General features: G+C 37.4%; 1 protein-coding gene and 1 long non-coding RNA gene across 4 annotated transcripts in view; both read left to right on the top strand.

Annotated features, from left to right (window-relative positions):
* The window catches only part of AGPS (alkylglycerone phosphate synthase), a 59,064-nt gene extending 41,785 nt beyond the window's left edge, over positions 1-17,279 (top strand). For all 3 annotated transcript variants that reach the window (XM_064434338.1, XM_064434337.1, XM_064434339.1), the window contains 7 exons: positions 601-713; positions 2,042-2,111; positions 2,850-2,911; positions 4,669-4,758; positions 5,128-5,227; positions 6,850-6,907; positions 13,944-17,279. In XM_064434338.1, coding sequence (XP_064290408.1) covers positions 601-713; positions 2,042-2,111; positions 2,850-2,911; positions 4,669-4,758; positions 5,128-5,227; positions 6,850-6,907; positions 13,944-14,065 — 615 coding nt within the window. In that variant the 3' untranslated portion in view covers positions 14,066-17,279. The remainder of the gene's footprint in view (positions 1-600; positions 714-2,041; positions 2,112-2,849; positions 2,912-4,668; positions 4,759-5,127; positions 5,228-6,849; positions 6,908-13,943) is intronic.
* A 1,872-nt stretch (positions 17,280-19,151) lies between these two features.
* Positions 19,152-20,272, top strand: LOC135308834 (uncharacterized). The gene is made up of 2 exons (XR_010369190.1): positions 19,152-19,789; positions 19,975-20,272. It is a non-coding gene; the product is annotated as an uncharacterized LOC135308834 (long non-coding RNA).
* Positions 20,273-20,557: the final 285 nt, after the last annotated feature.

Below are 20,557 nucleotides of genomic sequence, written 5' to 3'. Positions count from 1 at the left end.
CATACTTGTATAAGAGATTAATGCCTGTTCAAATGTATTCAAATATAGAAAATTTAATTTTCTTGCAAGAGAGAGTGTACTTCTGGAAGACAGTGACCAATGTTGATTCTGCTGCTTTTTCTTGGATTATTGAAGTGGGAAATAACATGTGTCTTGGGACTTCTTTTGTTAAGGAATATATATTCTGGTTGAGATAGCCCAGAAGTTTTTTCTTCCCTTCACATTCATGATGGTCATAGTTTTCTTCCTGCTTTTATAGCTGATAGGAATAGTTGATTGAATATAAATGTCTCTGTTGCTCAAAGCATTTAAGACCCTTTTTTTCTACAGCATAGGTAGACAGCTGTTATGCCTATCCTGCCTTTTAACAGGAGGAAAGAGGTGACAGATAATTTGTTATTTCCATTGACCTGTCCTGTCAAGGAAAAACTTAGGTGTTTTGGGAGTAAATTTTTGAAAGACTTTTATTCTAATTATTCTTCTTAATTGCAGCAACACTTACTGACTAGGGCACATGCCATGTATTTGAAAAGTAAAAACCTGTTCCTTGTATTCTGCCACATAGACTATGACTAATGGCAAGTTTGTCTCTCTTTGCAGTTTAAAGGATTTGATCCCAACATACTGTGTGTAGCTACCTTGCTCTTTGAGGGTGACAGAGAGAAGGTTCTTCAGCATGAGAAGCAAGTCTATGATATTGCCACCAAGTTTGGGTATGCTTTTCAAAGAACATTTTCAATGTGAAGCTGGGAATGAACTGTCCAGGAAAAAAATTGGACTACCATATTTTTGTAGTGGTTCCTGTATGGATATGTTCTCATTTGCTAGTTTGAAGTGGCAGCAGTCAATTAGCTGATATTAGGGTGATATTATGGTGATATTAAGTTTTTGCAGAATTCATGTGAGTATATGAATATAAGAAACTTTAGTTGGAAGAGTGCAGTGATTCTCTGTGCCACAAAGGGACAGAAAACTCCCATTGAAGTGGCAGGCTGAGTAATGATCAAGCATTTTCTTTCCTTCTGCCTTGATTAAATGTGATTGATTAAAACCATCATTAAAACTGATTTGTCAAGAAAGTACTGTTATTGCTAATACTAGTCTCAGCTATTCAAATATACATATAAGTGCTGTTTTATCCACTTCTAGGCTATAATTACTGAATTCTGTGCTTTTCTTGTGCTTTCATTCTGTTACTTCAATTGTGAATCCTTTTGTATTTTGGTATTTCAAGATGGTAGTGTATTGATAAGGGGGGAAACTTGTCTGTGTTAGAGCCATTACAAGATGGTGCTGTCCATGCTGCTTTATTAAGGCCATTAGTGAAGTCTTCATAGGTTAACCTGGTTTAAAATGACAAACCATTTAATGGCTTTATAGTATAAAATACTTCAGTTCTGTGCTTCTTTAGGTGTCTGATTTCACACCCATACCCACCTCTCTCTCAGATTTAGGGGAGCTTGTAGGAATACTGATTCCAGATGCATAGCACTTTGTTGTTCTTAGAAACCAATAGTTAAAAACAAATGCTTTCATAATAACCCTTTTAGGCTAGTGAAAGCAAGGCTTCCTTTTTCTTTAGTGTTATGACCTTTGTGTCTTTTTAAAATTCATTCAGCACTCTTATGCTTTGGAGATCTTAAGTCTTGGGGTCTCATGACTTGTGCACATAAAAATACACAAATTCAGCCTGCTTAGAAATGTAATTACCCATGTTCCTGTAAATTAATATCCAGGATATATTATGTTTACTTGTGTTTTTCCACTCTTTTGTGGGTTTTGAAGACTGTTTTCTAAGATCTCGTCAAATATTTTGCTAAGTTTGTCTCCAGGTTATGGAATGAAAAGAGAAATGAATAGAGGTCTGGTCTGAAGTAACTTCTGATTTCTAGTGGAGAAATCTTACTATTAACAACTAAAAAAACACAGCCTAGGCAGCTACACTTGGACATATGTTTAATAATAAAAGTTATTTTATAAATATTTTTGTAATCTGGTAACTAATTTGGTGGAAAATTAATTAAATTCTTGTAAATTGCAGTGGCTTAGCAGCAGGAGAAGATAATGGACAAAGAGGATACATGCTGACATTTGTCATTGCTTATCTTCGGGTAAGTCAGCTTTTGTCTGTGTGCTGCAACTTCTGCTAATTAATGTAACAAAACATAGAGATGTTTCTTTGAAGATGCTTTTTCTGAAATCTGAGTGCAGGCTGCTTTGGATGATATCTCAGAGATTATATCAACCTAGGATCTGCTTATGACTGGTTTAAATCAGAATTCCAACATAAGGAACTTTTAGTCTAAACTGCTGCAGCTGTTCTTACACATTTTAAGTCTTACTGTTTGAGATTTTTTTTTTATTTTTCAGAACAATATGCACATCCTGAGTGTTTGATTTGTTGGGGACAAAATCACTGAGTCTCCCTTTATTTCAGCAGGCTGTGTGTAAGATGAGAAGATGTTTGTCTTTTTTCTATCTAGACAGCGACTACATTGCACAAAAATATTTTTACTAGGTATTATACTGATGAGCACAGTGAAACCCTTGGCTTGGTACTATAGTGATAAAAATATTTGATTAGTATAGATGTACTGACAGTCTGATAAGTTATCTCACTGTAGCCATGGCATCAAAATGTTTGTCATCTGTGTCTTTAAGAGCGTCCCTATTTCCCTATTAATAATAAACTTAGGTCACTGGGACATATGGGTGTTTCTGCTACATTAGAATTTCTGTTCTTTTCCTGCAAACTAAAAAGTTGTTCTCCTGATAGCTGTGTAGCATACAGTGGAATCCCAGATGCTGATGCTGAATGTTACTGATAATCTCCTTACTTTTTTTATTAGGACCTAGGCCTGGATTATTACGTAATAGGAGAATCATTTGAGACATCTGTTCCTTGGGATAGGTAAACTCTTAATACTCTTCAGAATTTCTTAAAACTTGATTTCATTCAAATTACTCCTAACTCGTGTTTGCTCATGAGGATGCTTCTTTTAGGCCTGACGTGTATTGGATGCAGCCTGACATACCTTGAGTCTTGCAGCTGTGTGTTCTTGCTGAAGTTGCTGATAAATGACATACCAGAGTTTTGTAAATGCAGTGTATCAAGCATTCAGTAATATTTCATCTTAGGTTACCTTACTGTAACAAATTTAGGATTTGAAATTGCCCTGTTTAGGAGGCAGGACATTGGTGACACAATTGCAGTGGGGCATGAGCAGCCACATGTGTGGGATCATCAGTGTATTTTGAAGGGATTAGTCTTCAGTGAAGGTGAAAAAAATCAAGTATATTTAAGTAAGTTTTTTTCTTTGTCCAGTAATGTAGGGAAATACTGAAAGGGTGACTGAGATATTTTACCTAAGGGTATTTTATCTGTTAGCTATGGTTGAGAAACGTTTGACCACAACAGAGTTTAATATACAAAATCATTTTGGATGCTCTGATCCATTTGGTAAGCCTGAAATCTCTTTAGTAGGATCCAGAGTGATTTGAATCAAAGCTTTACAGCATTCAATGCAAAGTCTGGTGACTTAAGCTGGCAACCCTATACCCTTGCAATTGAATTTAGTGGCAGTTGTAAATTCCAGCCTGTTTGAAAAATGCAAAGTATCCTAAGAGCGTAGAAGAAATTTGAGGACAATTTTAAAGTCAAAGTGCTCTTCCTTTAGCTTTATAGGTTTTGAAGCATGCTAACTTCTTAGTCCCCAATTTTTTTGCCATTCCCAAGTTTCAGAAGACTATGAATTTTTACTTAAGAAAGTATTTAAAATTGTCCTCACTGAAGCATATGCTTTGAAAATCTTTTTCTGCTTTGATTTATAAGGACCATGTAACTTTCCATAATCTGATTAACTTCTTCTTGACAGGTAGCAGATAGTTGAAAAAAATATTTAGCTGACTTTCTTATTCACTAAATGGTTAAATTCTCCTGTGTTCTGTGAATCTTTAATGTAGTTCTAAATCTGTATAAAACACCAAAATCTGAATTGTAGCTCTGCAGACCTTTGTGGGAGAATGTGTAACTGAAGAAATGATCATTTGAAAAACAGTGATTTCTTTTGGTTGCTCTAGCACTTTGTTTGGACCTGAGTCTATCCTAGAAGAACCAAAAAAAAAAAAAAGGCAGAACAAGTATGGCTTCTAACAAGGTCTCACAGTTCATTGCTGTATTAGAATTATAGTGTCTCAAGTTGGCAGAGTAGTGCCCAGCTGAAGGATCTGCAGTTTTGGCCTTGCAGCAACACAAAGATATGGTGTTAGTATAGCTTGCCAGACCTTTGAGTTCTCAGGATTTCTTCTGTATTTGTTATCTACTTTGCCAAAACTTTGAGGCTGTTTTGCTAAGAAAGTAAAGACATTCAGAAGTAGGTAACCTCCTTATTTTTTTAACACTTTTGACATCTCTTCCTTATGAAGAAGAGTTTTTTAGCTTCTCTTTTTCACAATAAACTTGCTATTCAGGAGAAGTGCAAAAAAAGCAATGGAGTCTTGATGAGAACTGTCCTTAGAAGAAAGACTAAGCTAGTTAACAGTGAGTTTAGAAGGTACTCTTACATTGTATTAGATTATGCTTTTTAAAAAGGTTGTGAAGTTCTTTTTTTAGAAGCTATATAAAATCGAATACTGAAATTTTATATATTAATGTGTTTCCTGTTACAGGGTTTTGGACCTTTGTAGAAATGTAAAGGAAAGGATAGTACGAGAATGCAAAGAAAGGGGTGTTCAGTTTGCTCCTCTTTCCACCTGTAGGTAAGCCATGCAATAATATAAATAATTTTTCTTGAATCTTAGTTCAGTAAGAGATCTAGTAAAGATATTACAAATACCAGTAGCCTTTAACCTTCCTCTTGAACCTGGGGAGTTCAAGGGATTAGTAGCACTTGCTTAGGCTTTAGACTCTTGCTTATATGGACAACAGTCAGTTGTAATGACTTCAACTTTCAAAGTCACAGCATTAAGTCACTCCTGGATTAGGAGCAAAAAAAAATAAAGAAATTTTTAAAAAAAGGTGCTGTCCCTTTGAGTAAGATAGGAAGTAATCTCAGGAATTTTATGATGTCACATAGTGGTTGGGTTAATATCATAAAGCTTTGTTTGTAATGCAGTTCTCTTCAACAGGGTGACACAGACTTACGATGCAGGTGCATGCGTCTACTTCTACTTTGCCTTTAACTACAGAGGAATTAGTGATCCTATTCATGTCTATGAACAAATTGAGGTAATGTATGAAGAAACAATAGTTAAGGGGGAAAAGCTGATGACCTGTATTTTGTTCTGAACCTATTGGCCAAGCTTACTGAATTTTACAGGAAAGATCTCAAAAGTCTTTGATCATTATCAGCAATAATACATATTAATAGCTCATCAAGTAGAGAAAAGGCTACCAGGTGACAGTTTTAGATATCAGTACATCAGTAGTTCTGACTGAAGTATAGAGGAGCTTGACCTGGTGTTTCTTGGATGGCAGAAGCTTCAAACCTTAAACCCCAAATCCATGGGAAACTAGTCTTCCTTACTTCCATTATTTATAAAACTACTTCTGCTTAATACTCAGTCTGTAAAATGCATTGGTAAAACTGCCAAGCTCATACCTTATTAATAGTGCTGCATGTAGAGAATAAGGAATGGTACTGTCTCATGCCTTTTCTGTTAGGCTGAGATTAAACATTGGTCTAAGTCCAGTCTGTTAGACCAGTTGTAAGCTGCTTCAGCATTGGCCAAGCATCTCTGCAGTAATTCTGCTGTAACACTTCAGCTGATGGAACACTGTACTTGGGTGAAATTATATCCTTGTTACCTTCAAGATGCAATTCTTAGAACGACTATGGCCAAACTGCTTTTGTCCTACCTTCTGGTTCCTAGCTCAGACTTTAACACTAGAAAATTGCTAATAGGACTGTAGATAAATAGTATTTATATCTGGGATATCATTCTTCTCATGCTTATTCTTTAGAAATTTCTCTTGAATTTGGCAAGTGGATGCAAAGTTCTATCTACAAGTTCAGAGGCTTCCATGCTGTTGCATATAGGGCACTGAGGAATGTAATACTTGAGTATTTACTTAATGAAACTTACTTATACCTAGATATTTCTTTTATTGGAATTCATTTGTGTGATTACCTGAATGCACATTTTCCATTGTAGTGACAAAATTTAACATAACAAAGTGAGTTTGCTGACCAAGTATATGTCTTCTATGGCAGACTGAAAATCTCTAACTGCACAGCTACAGCTATATATGTTATTCCTAAAGCAGTACACTTTAGAAAAGAAAACATGTTGGGCTTAGAAGAGCTTTCATTGTTTACGCCTTCTCAGCTCTCTAATTATTCAGAAGTGACTGGTAAAGAAGATTCTAAAACTTGAGCTTTGTTTTCTGCCACAAACGGCACCTGTGAAAGGGTTGCCTGTTGTAAAGTACCTCACTGCCTCAACCAGCATCTTGGAGATCTGGGTTGAACTCTAATCTGAATAAGGATCTCTGACAAGCCTGTTTTCAGACTTCTTTTTTGATACTTAATCATCTTCCAAATGAGCATCCCAGCAACTGGATGTTTAAGTTTTGGCAATGGGAAAGTGATCCAGAATATTCTATTCCTGAGCAATACATTTGTTACAAGAGATGCCATTTGAAATGTCATGGCTGTGATGTTTATTTAGGAGACTCTTACTTACCTTTATCTGCAGGCTTGAGCTATAATGTTTACCTATATAATGTACCCTGATTACTTCAGAAACTTTTCATACACCTGTGTGTATGAGTGCAATAGAAAGCATTTCATGAAATCCAACAGTGTTGTGCAATTGCTGTTGAATAAATACCATCTCTTTCAAATTTAGAGGGCTGCTAGAGAAGAAATACTTGCCAATGGAGGAAGTCTTTCACATCACCATGGAGGTAATGTTCTCAGTCTAATGTCAGTTTCTTTGATACTGTTAAATATTCATGAGTACATGAAATAGTTTGTAGTAGAATTCTGAAAAATATTTCATGGTATTAACTGAAATTAATGGGGGAGGGTCAAAGGGGGAAGGAGATTTCCTGGCATTTTATCTAGAAACTTCTCACTCTTTTTCCAGTTTGATCAGTTTTTCCTAAACAACTTTTACTATCCTTGTGTAGCTATATATTCAGTTACAAAGACTTCAAATGGGATTTTCAGTTTTAAGACAGTTTTGTGTCCCTTGTGGCTTTGTGAATATTTTGTCCAAATTCCAGAGCACTTAGGCCACGTGTCTGAATAAAAGGGCCAGTGACTTTGAACTGGACTATGTTCCAATCTACCATTGATTGCATAATTGATGTTATGTAAGTGTTTACTTTACTGACCTGCTGTCTGGTAAGTTCTGGTTACCCAGTTACCTCTCTTGGAGTTTGGGGATTACTTGTCCTGTGTTACTAGCATCTTGACAAGGTATTTATACTTTGATAATAAGAACCAATGTCATGTATAAGCAATTTCCTATACCTGAAGCTTTACATACATTTTTCCCACATACATGGATAGTCTAATTTGATTGCATGCATCCTATACAATGTTACAACCTTGGATGTTAGGAAGACTTGTTGTGATGTCAGTGTGATTTGTGCAGCTACCTTCTTCAAAGTGATTCTTTTCATATATTTGTTCTCTCTGCTCTCTTGGGGCATTGCTTGGTCACAGATACAAGAGCAAAGAAGACGTGTAATGGTTTAAAACTAGAGAAAAAATTTGTAATTCTAAAATCACTGTGTGGGGGAAAGAATCCTAAAGGGCAGAAGCCGTGCTTTAAAACATGTCAGTTACTTCCTAAACTTGCAGGAAACTTAAACTTTTAGCTAGGGCTGTTTTCAGGCATCTTGATTGGTGATGAAAACTGAAATGGACTCTGCTTTAGCAGGATCAGGATATTGAAGGATATGTAGGTAATAACATGAGTGAAAAGGTTTCAGTAGTTTTTTGTTAATATGCTCTGATTAAATCTTTAACATGGTGGTGTAGTGGAACTGTCAGGTCTCACACAGTGAATGTGGGATTACCCCCTTGATGTACTCTCATGCTTTCCCTGCTGTCACACTCTGTTTTACTGTGACTAGCATTTCATCCAGCTTGGATGCAGCTGGAGCTTGTCACATATTTGGATGTATTTGCCCTCACCATATAAAACCTTGCTTACTACATGTATTGAACAAGAAAAAAAAATTATATAGCATTTTCAAACCGTTGCATGCTTGAACCTTGTGACTCCACAGCTATGAAAACTGGGTTTCTGTTTGACTTCGTATGCTCCTGTTGTATGCATGACTGCCACTGATATATATTTTCCACTTTGAGTGGTTTTGTCTGGCAGTTCATTGTGTTTAATATTCAAGATTAATTTTTTTCCAGTGCTTAGTAGATGTGGTGCTGAAAATTAGCCTAATATTGTCGGTTTTATTTACTGACCTTCAAGCCTTGTAACTCTTAGCACTGACTGGTCTATTGTGTAGGGTAAAAGAAAATACTGGTGCAATTTCCTTTGGTGTTTGTCTTGTAATTGTGATTAATAACAGTTGTTTTCACTATCTGGAAACAGACAGGCTGATTTGTCTGCCTACAATCACACTGTGATAAATGGAGCTATTTTAACTCTGGGTTTGTGTATCAAAGAAAACAGATGTAGTCTGGGACTTGAGGCTATAGGAAATACAAAGCCTGCTTAAGTCAATGTTCATGTACTCCTTGAGTGAAGAAATGGTCATACATGACAGTTTGAGTTGTGTAAATGTATAAATTACTTTGCATCTGAGGAAGTACCAACTGCAGGTAGGTGCAAAGTGAGAACTGAAATCATGTTACTTTTAACTTTATGAAGAGTAGCTTCAGAAGGACTTCACTGTGGATAAATCTTTCTTCCCTCACCCCCCTTGTCACCCTGGCTTTACTCTGTCCTACACTCAGAAAGGGGCATTGCACATCTTCAAGCAGAGTTTGATCCTTCTTTCTGGGCACTGGGTAGCTTTAGATTTGAGAGTCATGTAAGGTTGCTAGAGAGCCATAGATAGTGTTTAGAAACTTAGCATTTAAAAAGCAGAATTAGAAATGACAATTTCTTGTAGATACAAGTTTAAGTTCAGATAAATAATTATTCTAATCATTTATGGCAAGCCCTTAAAACACACATATTATGTGTCACACTTGAATTTTTCTTTTATTGAACATGCCCTTTTTTGTATGCATGAAATAATGAGCTAAGGAGGTACCAGTAGGTATGACTTGTGTATAAATACAACTATAACTCCTTTGGGGTACACCATCAGAGAGGGAGAAGGTTGGATTTGTGCCTGATCTCTTTCATATTACCATGTTAAGGACCCATGTAAAACTAAGCAGTCTAAAAACTAATGATACATTGCTTCCCTTTGAGGCACTGTTTTAACTAAACTGATTGCTTAAGGAGACAATTATCAGATTGTGGGGTTGAGGAAAATAGCCCCATTTAGCCACTTAACATAATAGAGATAATTTTCTTCTACTTCCTAGACAGCTGATTAGAATAAAGGTTAACCAGGTAGCCCGTGCTGCATAGGTTTAGCTATAGTATCAATGGCAGTTTATGTAGGAAAACAAAAAATAAGAAAAAATCCCACAACACTAAAAACAAAAGCAAAACCCCTAAAACAAAACAAAGGAAAAAGCAAACCTTACACCTTGTTTGCATTCAATTACATATTTGACATTGCAGTTCTTTGGCATTAAAGGGCTGTGGCTTAAGCTATACACTGCAGTAATTAACTCAAACTACAAAATCTGAAATTGTAAAGTTCTTTTATGAGGGGGAGTTAAACACATTCTCTTCTACACAGGGGAAAAAAAATCTTCCCTTAGGTTAAGCATACTAGAGCTAGTTCTACTCATTAGAATGAGTTGAAACTGATCATTGGTTAAAAATGGAGTAACCTCATGTGCAATAATACAATAACACAGTTGTATTTTCCTCCTTGGTCTGTTGAAAGTCTTAATAGAATAGTCATCTTCAGTGCCTTTTCAAAAAAAAAAAAGAAAAAGGAAAGGACCTCCCGATTCATCACACTTCAGCTGCTAAGATACCAAGTGAAAATATGCAAAGTGTTATGGTGGTGGTGTTAATTATGCAGTAGACTTGGTGTACACTGGTCCAATATACTCCATTGCCACCGTGTTTTACATGAATGCACTGACCTTTCTCAGTATTGCAGAGTTCTCCCTGGAAGACTAATAGCTAATGTTAAGCAGTCTATAAGTGCAGAGGGCTGCTTTCTGGAGGGACAGCTAGCTTCAGGAAGAGCAACAGCTGGATGAGCCTCATCCTTCTTAGGACCTGTCACTGCTGCTCCTTTTGCAAAGCTGTTGTTATGCAGTAACTGACTCTTCAGGTTGAAAGGGCTGGAGCAGAGGAAGTCCAGAGCCATGTGCTGTGCCATCAGAACCTATTTCCACTGGGACCACACAGTGCTATAAATCTGTTCTGCATGGTTGTAGAGTAATTCCTGAAATCAATCAGCTACATGAAAACTTTTCTTACAGAACTATTCATGTGTGCCCTGGTACTTCATATTCCAAAAGTGAGAATACCAATTGCTGCCTGCTGTTTGCTCATTACATTTTTACAGCCAGACTTGTTGTAACCACCCAGATGCATTTTCAAAGATGCACAAGTGAAAAAGGGCAGTGGAAAGATGAACTTTTCCAGTGAAACCAACATGGAGCAGCATGTATCAGAGCTAGGGAAGAGTTACTTACCCAGTTCACATATTTCTCTTTCACATGTGGGCTAGAATGATAGATAAAAAGCTAAAATTCAGCTGGTGTTGGACTGTCTCTGGAGTTGCTACTGAACAAGCTTCTTGGCTTTCTGGTCTGAAGTACCTTGTGAGAAGTAGGCTCCATGCCATGCTGTGGGGTTTGTGCTCAGTGTAATAGGCTGGGGTTCAGATTGGAGGTTTCTGCTTCCTAGCAGTGAATGTTTTAAGGCACTATTAGACTGCTCAGCACACCTCAGGAACAGGCCACTTGCCTCCTGTCAAACTGGGAAATCGATTCTCTTGTACCTCATCTTAGATATGTAAGATCACTGAATCACAGAATGGGTAAGGTTGCAAGGGGCCACAGTGGGTCATTTCATCCCATTTCCCTGCTCAAATGGGGCCATCATAGAGCACCACTGCACAGGGTGGCATCCAGAAGGTTCTTGAATACCCAGAGAGAGACTGCACACCCTCTCTGGGCAATCCCTTCCAGTGCCTGGGCACCTGCACAGTGAAGAAATTATTCCTCATGCTTAGATGGAATTTCCTGTGCTTGTTGCCTCTTGGACGTTTGCTTGGCACCACCAGGCAGAGCCTGGCTCCATCCTCTTGACACCCTCCCTTCAAATGCAAGATTAAGTGTTTTCAGAAGAAGAAGGTGCAAGAAGGAGGGGCTGTGTTTGTTTCCAGTTGGGGCACAAGGATTATGCACATGATGGTGTGTATAGCTAAGTGGACAAGTAGTAACAAGCTGTGCTAAGCTACTACAAACACATTGTTAATCATGTTATTATGTAGCATATAGAATCAGGTGACTTTGATCTCATGTTTGAATTGTGAAAAGTATACTGTGCTGAAAGCCTGTAAGTGGTAGATGCTTGTATCCATTCTGGTTTTGTGCACCGTCTCCTGGCAGTTCTAGATAAATGCCATCATGTAGGGCTAAAACTGAAAAGTCTACTTTCTCTAGGCTAGAAATGGGAAGTTGGTTTTCTGTGATCTGTGATAAGATCAGGCCTAACTAATCTCTAGCTAAATTCTTTAGCTAGGCTTAGAGTGGAGGTAGGCAACTTTGTCACTTAGAATTATTTTTATGTTCACACTAACAACTTTAACTATTATGGCATTTTATTCCTCTTTTTCTCTTCTCATCCTTGAAGCCATTTGGGCTGTCCTGTGGAGGAGGAGAACCAGCAAATGAATAGCACAGCACTAACCTGAAGTGAAACAATATATAAATGACCTTTCTAAGTGCTGCTCTCATTTTCACAGAGCCTTTCCCTCACTTGGTTTGTTTTCCATTTTATCTGATGGACCAGCTTAGAATTAGGAGAGATTGCTTCAAAGCTTTTTAACTCTAATGTGAAAACTTGAGTAGTTGAAAATTCCACGTATGTTTTATTGACATAGGAACAGGGAATCAACGTCGCTGTTACCAAGGGGTTAAAATCTTTTTGTTGAGCATGTTTGTGAAGGACTGCTGGTAACTGTAGTACAGCTTTTTTTCTTTCCAGTTCACTAATCAGATGTATGTTAGATTTATTATTGCAAAAGTGTAAACCATAGAAAATTTGACAAGATAGATGTGTAAATTATCACTTTGACAGAACTAATGATGCACTCCAAGCACCTTCTGTTTTCCAGCACTTGGTGAGCGACTTCATTAAATATGCAACGACTGTTTGGTGCTGCTCAGACAGTAGTTCAGTTCCTTGTGGAATTGCATTATTACTGGAGGTGTAAAGGAGGCAGGCATGCTAGCTGTTGGGCATCCTGCTGTGATTCTAATGTGCTCCATCTTGTTGGAGCAGTTGTTTGCAGTCTTTTCAGGACAATTACATCTATAACCACAGAACACATTCACTGAAACTATATTACAGATAACAGTTGAGAATAGTAATGACTGTTCTTCAGCTGCTTGTGTAAGAGCCAGTGTGAGTGACTTGAAGGGATGGTCAAGCCACATCCACAATTCAGGTATTTTGTAGTAGTGTTAAAGTTTGAACAGATAAAATTTGACGTCAGTGTGCTCAGACAGTCACGTTGTAGCGACAGTATATTCACAGATGGGGATTCTTTCTTGAGCTGGGGCTGCAAAATACAGCCAGGGTTCCTACCACATGACAAATTCTTTTTGTCCTTCAGTTGTGATCTTTGATCTTGACACACGTGCTGCTAATAGTCATTTTCTAGCAAACTGCAAATTTCATTCTGTCTCACATTATTTGCTTTTTCTGTTGGCATTGTGACTGGCTCGTATTCCTTAAGGTATAAACAAATATACTCTGTTCTCCAGAGGTGTCCCTGTAATTTATTATTCTGATGACAGTTTGATGGTTACCCTGAAACAGGGCACAAAAGATAGCTTGAATTTAGCTTCAGATACTCTTAAAGCTTCCGTCTCTCAAACATTTACTATGTCTCCTCATACTGACAAATGGATTGTGTTTCAGGCTGGTAAGTTTAATGCTAAAGTGTGTTTAATGAAAAAAATGACCTCAGTTTTGAATGATCTGTTAATCAGAGTTGATGATTTGGTTAATTAGCATGTGAACACTTGGCCATTTAACAGGACTATTGTAAGAATTTAGTGGAATGAGTTCTCAGAAGATTGTTTCAGCTTTGTTTGTATTTGGTATATGTTCTGTATAGCCATTTTTATATGTCAAACAAAGCTCTTGTGTAATGGCATTGAGCAATTACCAGCCAGCATAGAAGTTTTAAATGAAATATTAAACCTTCTTCATAGAAACATTTTTTGCTATTTAAACCAACACTGGTTTAAGCTTGATTTCGAATTATGTTTTCACTTTACAGTAATCAAGATGTGGGGTTCTGCTTTTTAGTAATCTCCTCTACAGTTTACAACTTAAAATTAGTTTGTGGCTTTTTAAAACTTACTACTGATTCCTTGTCTTAATAGAACATGTGATTTCAGCCTAAGCTTCATCTAAATTTCATAGTTTCTAAAGAAAGTAGACAGGGTGGAACACAGTCTTCCTCTGGGAGTATGCTGAGCTTAATGAGCTTGATAGTCTGGTGGGCTCAATAAATCAAATAAAGCAAAACATTTCTCATTTTTGAATAAAAGCATTTATCACACAGTGTTTATTCATTCATGGTCACAAGATTGATTGGCTCCTAGAATCCTGCCATATATTGAAACACTTTGTTTTTGTTTTTCTAGTAGGCAAATTGCGGAAGCGCTGGATGAAGGAGAGCATCTCTGATGTTGGCTTGGGAATGCTGAGATCTGTTAAAGAATATGTGGACCCCAATAACATCTTTGGAAACAAAAATCTTTTATAAAGCCCTGCACAAATGATGTACTAAAAATTAAAAATTACTGTTGAAATTCCTCCACTTTCATTGTATTGATATCCCAGTAATCAAATATAACATAGACTAAACTTTCAAAACCAGTAACTTACATTGATTTTTGCTACTCCCTTCCCCTTTCTCCCAATAAAGTGTAAACATCACTGTTAATGTTTATGGACTTTTACTTAACAATATTCCAACTTACTGGGCACAAAGTACTAACCAGGAAATGCAAATTTGGGTTTCCAAGTTGGGCCAGGCAGCACAGCTGACAATATTTTCAGTGCTGGATACTGCCAGATGTTTCTTACTTAAAGCATCCCCTGCAAGGAGGACAAAGACTGACAGCAGTGTTTTCTACAGAAGCAGCTGCACAGCCCAGCCTCTTGCTAAAGGAAAGCTGCTCAGAGACAGATGAGAGAACACCAAGGAGTACCTCCCTGCACTGCATTAAGTATGTAACAGACTTGTAACCCGCAAATACTTAGAGTATAAATACAGGCTTTCATCAAAAGAGACAGTGTAAGTCAAACTTAAAAATTCAGTAGTCTCTCACTGTAGTACTACTGGAAAATCTTACACAATTGAGCTGTTCTGAGTTGTATTTGTATTGCTGGGATAATCTTAAATTAACTGTAGGTCAGTCACTAAGTTTTGTACAATGGACATTTCTCACTATATGTTGAAAACAGGTTTGTAACAAAATTTTGTGTTCATCTGTACTTCAGTCCTAGTGTGTATGGGTTTTGTTCCCGTTGTTTGTTTTGCACAGATGCAAAATATCTTTTTCAGTTATTCAGATGAAACTGCCCAGCACTGTCTTTTGAAACAGTCACAACAGTTTAATAAAACACTTAAATGGACAACCTACTGTCATCCTGGAAGTGAGATTTCCCATTTAAGTTTTGTACAGTTTCCTATGGCCTTTATGAATCATTTATTTACTTCACAAGCAGCCACAATTTTAATTGTCCATTGAACTTTATGAAAATGAAATATTTTCTTGATCACTATCATGTGAGAGTAAGCATTTTTACATTGAAACTTGAATCGTAATCAGCAAAATAAACAAAATACTTGTCAATACTCATGATCCATTTTTAAGGTGGGTTCTTTCTTAAAGCAAATTATCCAACTTTTTGATAATTAATGTATATGCATAAGGTAGAAAAAATACAGACTATCCTTTGAGGACACTGTCTCTAGTCAACTGCTTCACAGCTCTGTAGTGTCAGTTTGGACACCTTTTGTATTGGTAGTGCCCTTAATGAGGAGAAAATTATAAACTGGATTTTGTTTTTAAACTGTTTTACAATACTCTCTAATTAGCTTTCAGTTTTGGTAATATACCAAAAAGAATATAAGATGCTTGAAAAGATACTGCATATCAGAAAACTCTGGACTTGTTCTAAGATTAATTTCAATGCTACAATTCAAATGATTGAAAAACATGGACACTCAAACCATGACATTAAACTGCATGCTGTCAAGGTAATTAAAGAAAACTTTTTTATGATCTGCAGGTCATAAGACAGAATGTTCATGTGATATTTCAATGCAGCTGGATTTATTTTGAATGGTCTTTATTTCACAACATTTCAGTATAAAAATCTATTATGTTTTCTTGCCCCAGAGTTGGTATTTCAGCAGTAACCAGAACAGTAGGCGTAGTCTGTTGTGGGAACTGAGCCTTTGCACTGTGGTTAAGTGTTCCTTAAGTGCACAGAGGTGTCTTGGGGAGTGGATCTGCCTGTGGCCGTGCAGGGGCTGCCTCAGCTCAGCTGCTCGCTGGTGACTCCGTGGCCACGGCTGGCCTCGTGCTGATGACTTGTGTCACTCCCCAGTGAAGACTTTGCTAGGAGCTGGTCAATATGAAGGATGTTTATGTGCCTCAATGACAGTTTGTGTAACTATGAAGAATTAATTTTAAACTAAAGAAGAATACTATGAAGAATTAATTTTAAACTAAAGCATGTGAAGCTTTTTTGCAGAATGACAGCACAGAGTAGAACAAGTAGTCGTAGCTTAGTAATACTGATCTCTTAAGATTTTGACTACAGTACAACACAGCTCTGCAACATCCTTCCCATTTTTTAATTTTCTGATTATGGTTTCCTCATCCTTTTTTGTATTGTAACTACACAGGTAAAAGCTCCTTACACTCTCTAACCTTTAAATAGCCACTGACTTATGAAGTGATTTAAAAAGCAGTAAAGATTTTTATTGTATGTCAGTTGTCCTATGGGGAGGTGAAGTACCAGGCTACAAGGGTCCCAAATCACTGTCACTGGATATCTGAGGAAAAAATTAACTCCAAATGTAATAGATATTGCTGTCTTCCTAAATATTATCTAATGAACTGGTCAGAGCTTAGTTGAAACTGCAGTTGAAACATATGTATTACTGTCTTTAATTTCACATTGCTGATGAAAATAGAAAAAAATGTAATGCAAGTTCAGAAGACCTAGATAGATCATTTAAATGAAATCTTAACTGTCTCTAATACTGTAGTCTTCCACCACTCTTCCATCTGTATGCTCTACTTTCTTTCTACAGACTTCACTTGTAGCTGCAGCCTGTTCAGAGATGGAGTTTGATCCATGCAGATTAGAAGTGCTGGTGCATAACATAACTTTTGCATTTGTTTGAGTATTCTGGCCATACATAAGTTACAAGCAGTTTTAATTAACCTTGTAATGACTTCCAATTACAGAGTTTCTGCTCCCTTTGAAGGAGGAAAGGTACCGAGAGTGACTGTGGCTTGACTGTAAAATATGTTTACATTAGAGAGACCTTTATAAAGTTTGGAGGGAAAAGAAGCAGATCTGTTAAAAACTGATCCAGGATCTAAATCTTACAGTCAAAGAACATGTCTTGATCTGACTTACATTATAATGGTGAAGTTAGAGATGTCATCTTTGCCTTACAGCTGTGAACAGAGGCCAGGCCAAATAGTTCTTCCATAGCAATGTTAATTAACTGAAACCAATTTCAAAGGCAGGGAAACAGCACTGAAATCCAGAAAACACAAATTGCTTCTCAGTCTTGGAAATGTATGTTTATCAAGGTTGTAATTTAATTTTCTGAAAATAAAGCCAAACAGTGTTCGTCATTTTAGTGTGAGATTAACTGTAAAGCTTCAGTTGTAATGTTAAGAGATTACAGAACCTTATATTATTAATAAAAAGAAAATCAGCCTCAACTAGTATGTGTTTTTTGTGATGAAACTAAACAAATACATTCTACTAACTTGTCATATTCCTTCATTTTAATTTGGTGATGAACTCTTGCCTAAGGAAAACTATTAGGAAAGATTTGGCACATGCTGGGAGAGGAGAGACTGAAATTATAAATGTATGCTAATAGGAACTCTGCTTTTGTGTCTCATGTAAAGCACAACAGGAAAGAGAATTTCAGAGAAGGAAGGGCGAAACAACACCAGGCTGTTTGGTTCAGAATTTCACCTCTTTGGTGAGGGCAGGATGGGGACCATGTTCAGCTGCTATTTGAAAGCTCTTTCAATATAATACAGAAGCAGACCTTGTCTTACTTAGCTTCCCCATATTTGAAAGCCCTGTTGTATTAAGCTGTTGCAATAGGTAAATAATTTCCTGCTGCTGTGCTCATCTCTCATATAACCTCCTTGTTGCAGGTCCTGGACTCTGTTAAAGTTCTGTGTACAACAATGCATCACATGTGAGCAGAAGCAATATTTCTCAGTTACCTGCATCATTGCTATAAAGACTTTGTGCCTTTTTAACAAAAGTGGCTGAAATCACATGTTGCTTTAAAGAAATGTTGCATTGTCTTGTGTTAGCAACGAAACTCAGTCTTAACACATTGCACAAAACCTGCAAAAGTCATAGTGTGCAGGGGACAGAAGAACTAATGACATGGTGTACCATGTAGAACTATGACAATTGCTCAATATGATCCAATTGTTCAATGTGCTCATATGTTTTTTTGTGTGTGCTTGCTCATGGGAAGGAGACTACCTCATCATCAAGCATTTTATTTGTGTTTTCCTTCTATTAACAGCATTAAACTGCAGTATTTTTACTTGGATCCAGTGAGTCTGAGTCTGAAGGAGATTTTAGATGATGATATACTTGTCTCAGGATGACAGCCAGACCCCATCAGTGTTCTCTTTGTTTGAAATACATAAATTTTATAAAAAGTTGGATCTGAACTCACAGCTGTGTAAATACTACAGGCTCACTGTTTATGGTTTTATAGTCCCAACACTGACTTTGAATTCCACATTACCTTTAACATAAATTGATGTCTTTCCTCAGGCTCTCTATGGAGACCAGAATTGGCAAGTGGCTGCTTTTTTCAGTGTCAGCCTTAAGGTTTGCTTTGCTCAAAGGGCAGAGGTGGTCAAAAATACTGTTCGAAGATGTTTGCTGTGCTGTCTCTGAAAAATACTAATACTGTTAGTTTGAAATTAAGGATTCCATTTCAAAAATGGGGCTACGGTATTTTAAATTGTACTGTTACTTGCACTATTTAACAATACAAATTGCAATAATATGTACCTTTACTGAAATGGTGTGAAATGTTTAATTTACAAATTTTTTTTGTACTTTGGAAAAACAAAGTATATTTTATGGGAAATTTTATGAATCTTTCATTTTGATTCAGAATAAATCTAAATTTCAATTGACTGTTCATAATTTCCAGTATAACATTGATAGCTGGGTAGCACTTTGCCTGTCCCCACCTTCATGGTAGCAGTAATGTAGTAGTATTGCCTCCCCCCAAAATGGGGACCACAGCAGCTTTTACAGTAATGTATTTGTTGTAGTACTGTAAAGTATCATAGCAGCCTTCTAAAGGATAAAACAAGAGTTGACCACAGCAGTGGATTTGTGTGCTGAAAGATGATGGACAAAATTTGATGATGTGACTCTAATCATGTAAAGTTCAAGTAGATGCTTCTAAAACTTCATATCAAATTAGGAAATAAATGAAAAGATGTTTTTGTTTAAAAATTATACTTTAAAACTTTATTTTTAAATTATGAAGAATGTAAAATGATTGTCCCAGCTCTGCTGTTCAATATCATCTGGCTTGTCTGAGCATGGCTGACTTCCCACAATGCTTCTGTGCAGCAAATATAAAATGGATGGGCTCCAGGCAGGGTCATGATACAACTGCTCCCATTTCAGGCTGCTGGAAGGGCTGGGCTCTGTTCCCATGAGTGACACGGACACTGAGCGTGGATGTCATCTGGCACTGCCATTGCATCAGTCAGTGCTGGCTCAGCAACACGATACCCAAAGTATTTTAAAGGCAAGGAATATCGCTGATGTTACGTACTCGAATTAAGTTGAAAGCACTTTATGCTTTCAGTTCAGCATAAAAGGGCGATTTGGTAAGTTCAGTTCTTGACTAGACTCAGTCCTGAGGCTGTGGCAGTAATGAGAATGCAGACCCAGGCGCTGACCTTCCTCCCTCACAGCCCGTGGCAGCAGCACTGTTTCCTGTCTCGCTGTGTTCCTGCCGCCGCAGAGCAGGAAATCCTGACTGCCCAGAGGCGAGGCTTAAAAACCCTTCTGAAACATGAAGTGACACACATGCTCACCTAGCAAATACATAGCAGCTGGGTAAATACATCTAGAGATGAGACCATAAAAGCTGGTTATTAAGGAAAGTAAATCTGGCTAATGTTAGAAAGCAAGATGCGGGTGAGCTGAATGCAATACTTTGGTAAGTGGGTAAGCCGCAAGGCAAATTCACCTTCTTAGTACTGTTGCTTCTAGAAGTACAGGGCAACACTTCTTTCAGTCAAGCTTTTTTTTTTTAAACTTAAGATTGTCATAAAAAATGAAGATTTTGTCTTTCTCTGTTCAGGCTTGTAACTGTGTTATGCCTAAATTCTTCTCTGTGCTCAGTTTTACAGATTAGCACATTCTAGTGCAGGAAGATGAAGAAGAATAGAAGCCAGGGGCTTCCTTGAAATTGTGTTCATCAGAGCTCATTTTATTCATGCAGAAGTGTCTCAAAGTTAGGGATTGTGATTGGTAACCTTCTCCTGAAGAGGTGAGATACCTCTAAAGCACAGCATTAAAAGCAGTCTGCAGAGAACAAAAAGAAGCACAAGGCCAAAGAGAAAAGATGTTGGAGCAGGTCGGTGGAGATTTACAAGGGTGGAGTATGTCCTTGTTGTTACCCAGCTTGTGGTTGAGTTTACTGTTTCAGATGGAGGAGATGAGTGACAGCTGCCCAAGGGTCAGTGGAGAAAGGCTCTCAGAAGGTCCTTACTCCTGTGCAGTGCAGAGGTTTAGCATCACCTGCTAAAACCTGGAACACAGAGGCTGTCCCTCTGCAAAGCTTCAGCGAGGCAGCACAGCCCACCGGCACACTTAATAAAAACTCCTTTGTGCAACGTCACCTGGCTGTTGAATGACTTACTGCTAATGAAATCATGACCTGGAAGCAAAGAGAATTGCTAATGAGGAAAACAGAGCAAGGGCA

This window comes from Passer domesticus, chromosome 10, assembly GCF_036417665.1.
Source record: "Passer domesticus isolate bPasDom1 chromosome 10, bPasDom1.hap1, whole genome shotgun sequence".
NCBI lineage: Eukaryota > Metazoa > Chordata > Aves > Passeriformes > Passeridae > Passer > Passer domesticus.
The sequence above is the reverse complement of the archived record's forward strand: the minus strand, read 5'-3'. Positions and strand labels throughout refer to the sequence as shown.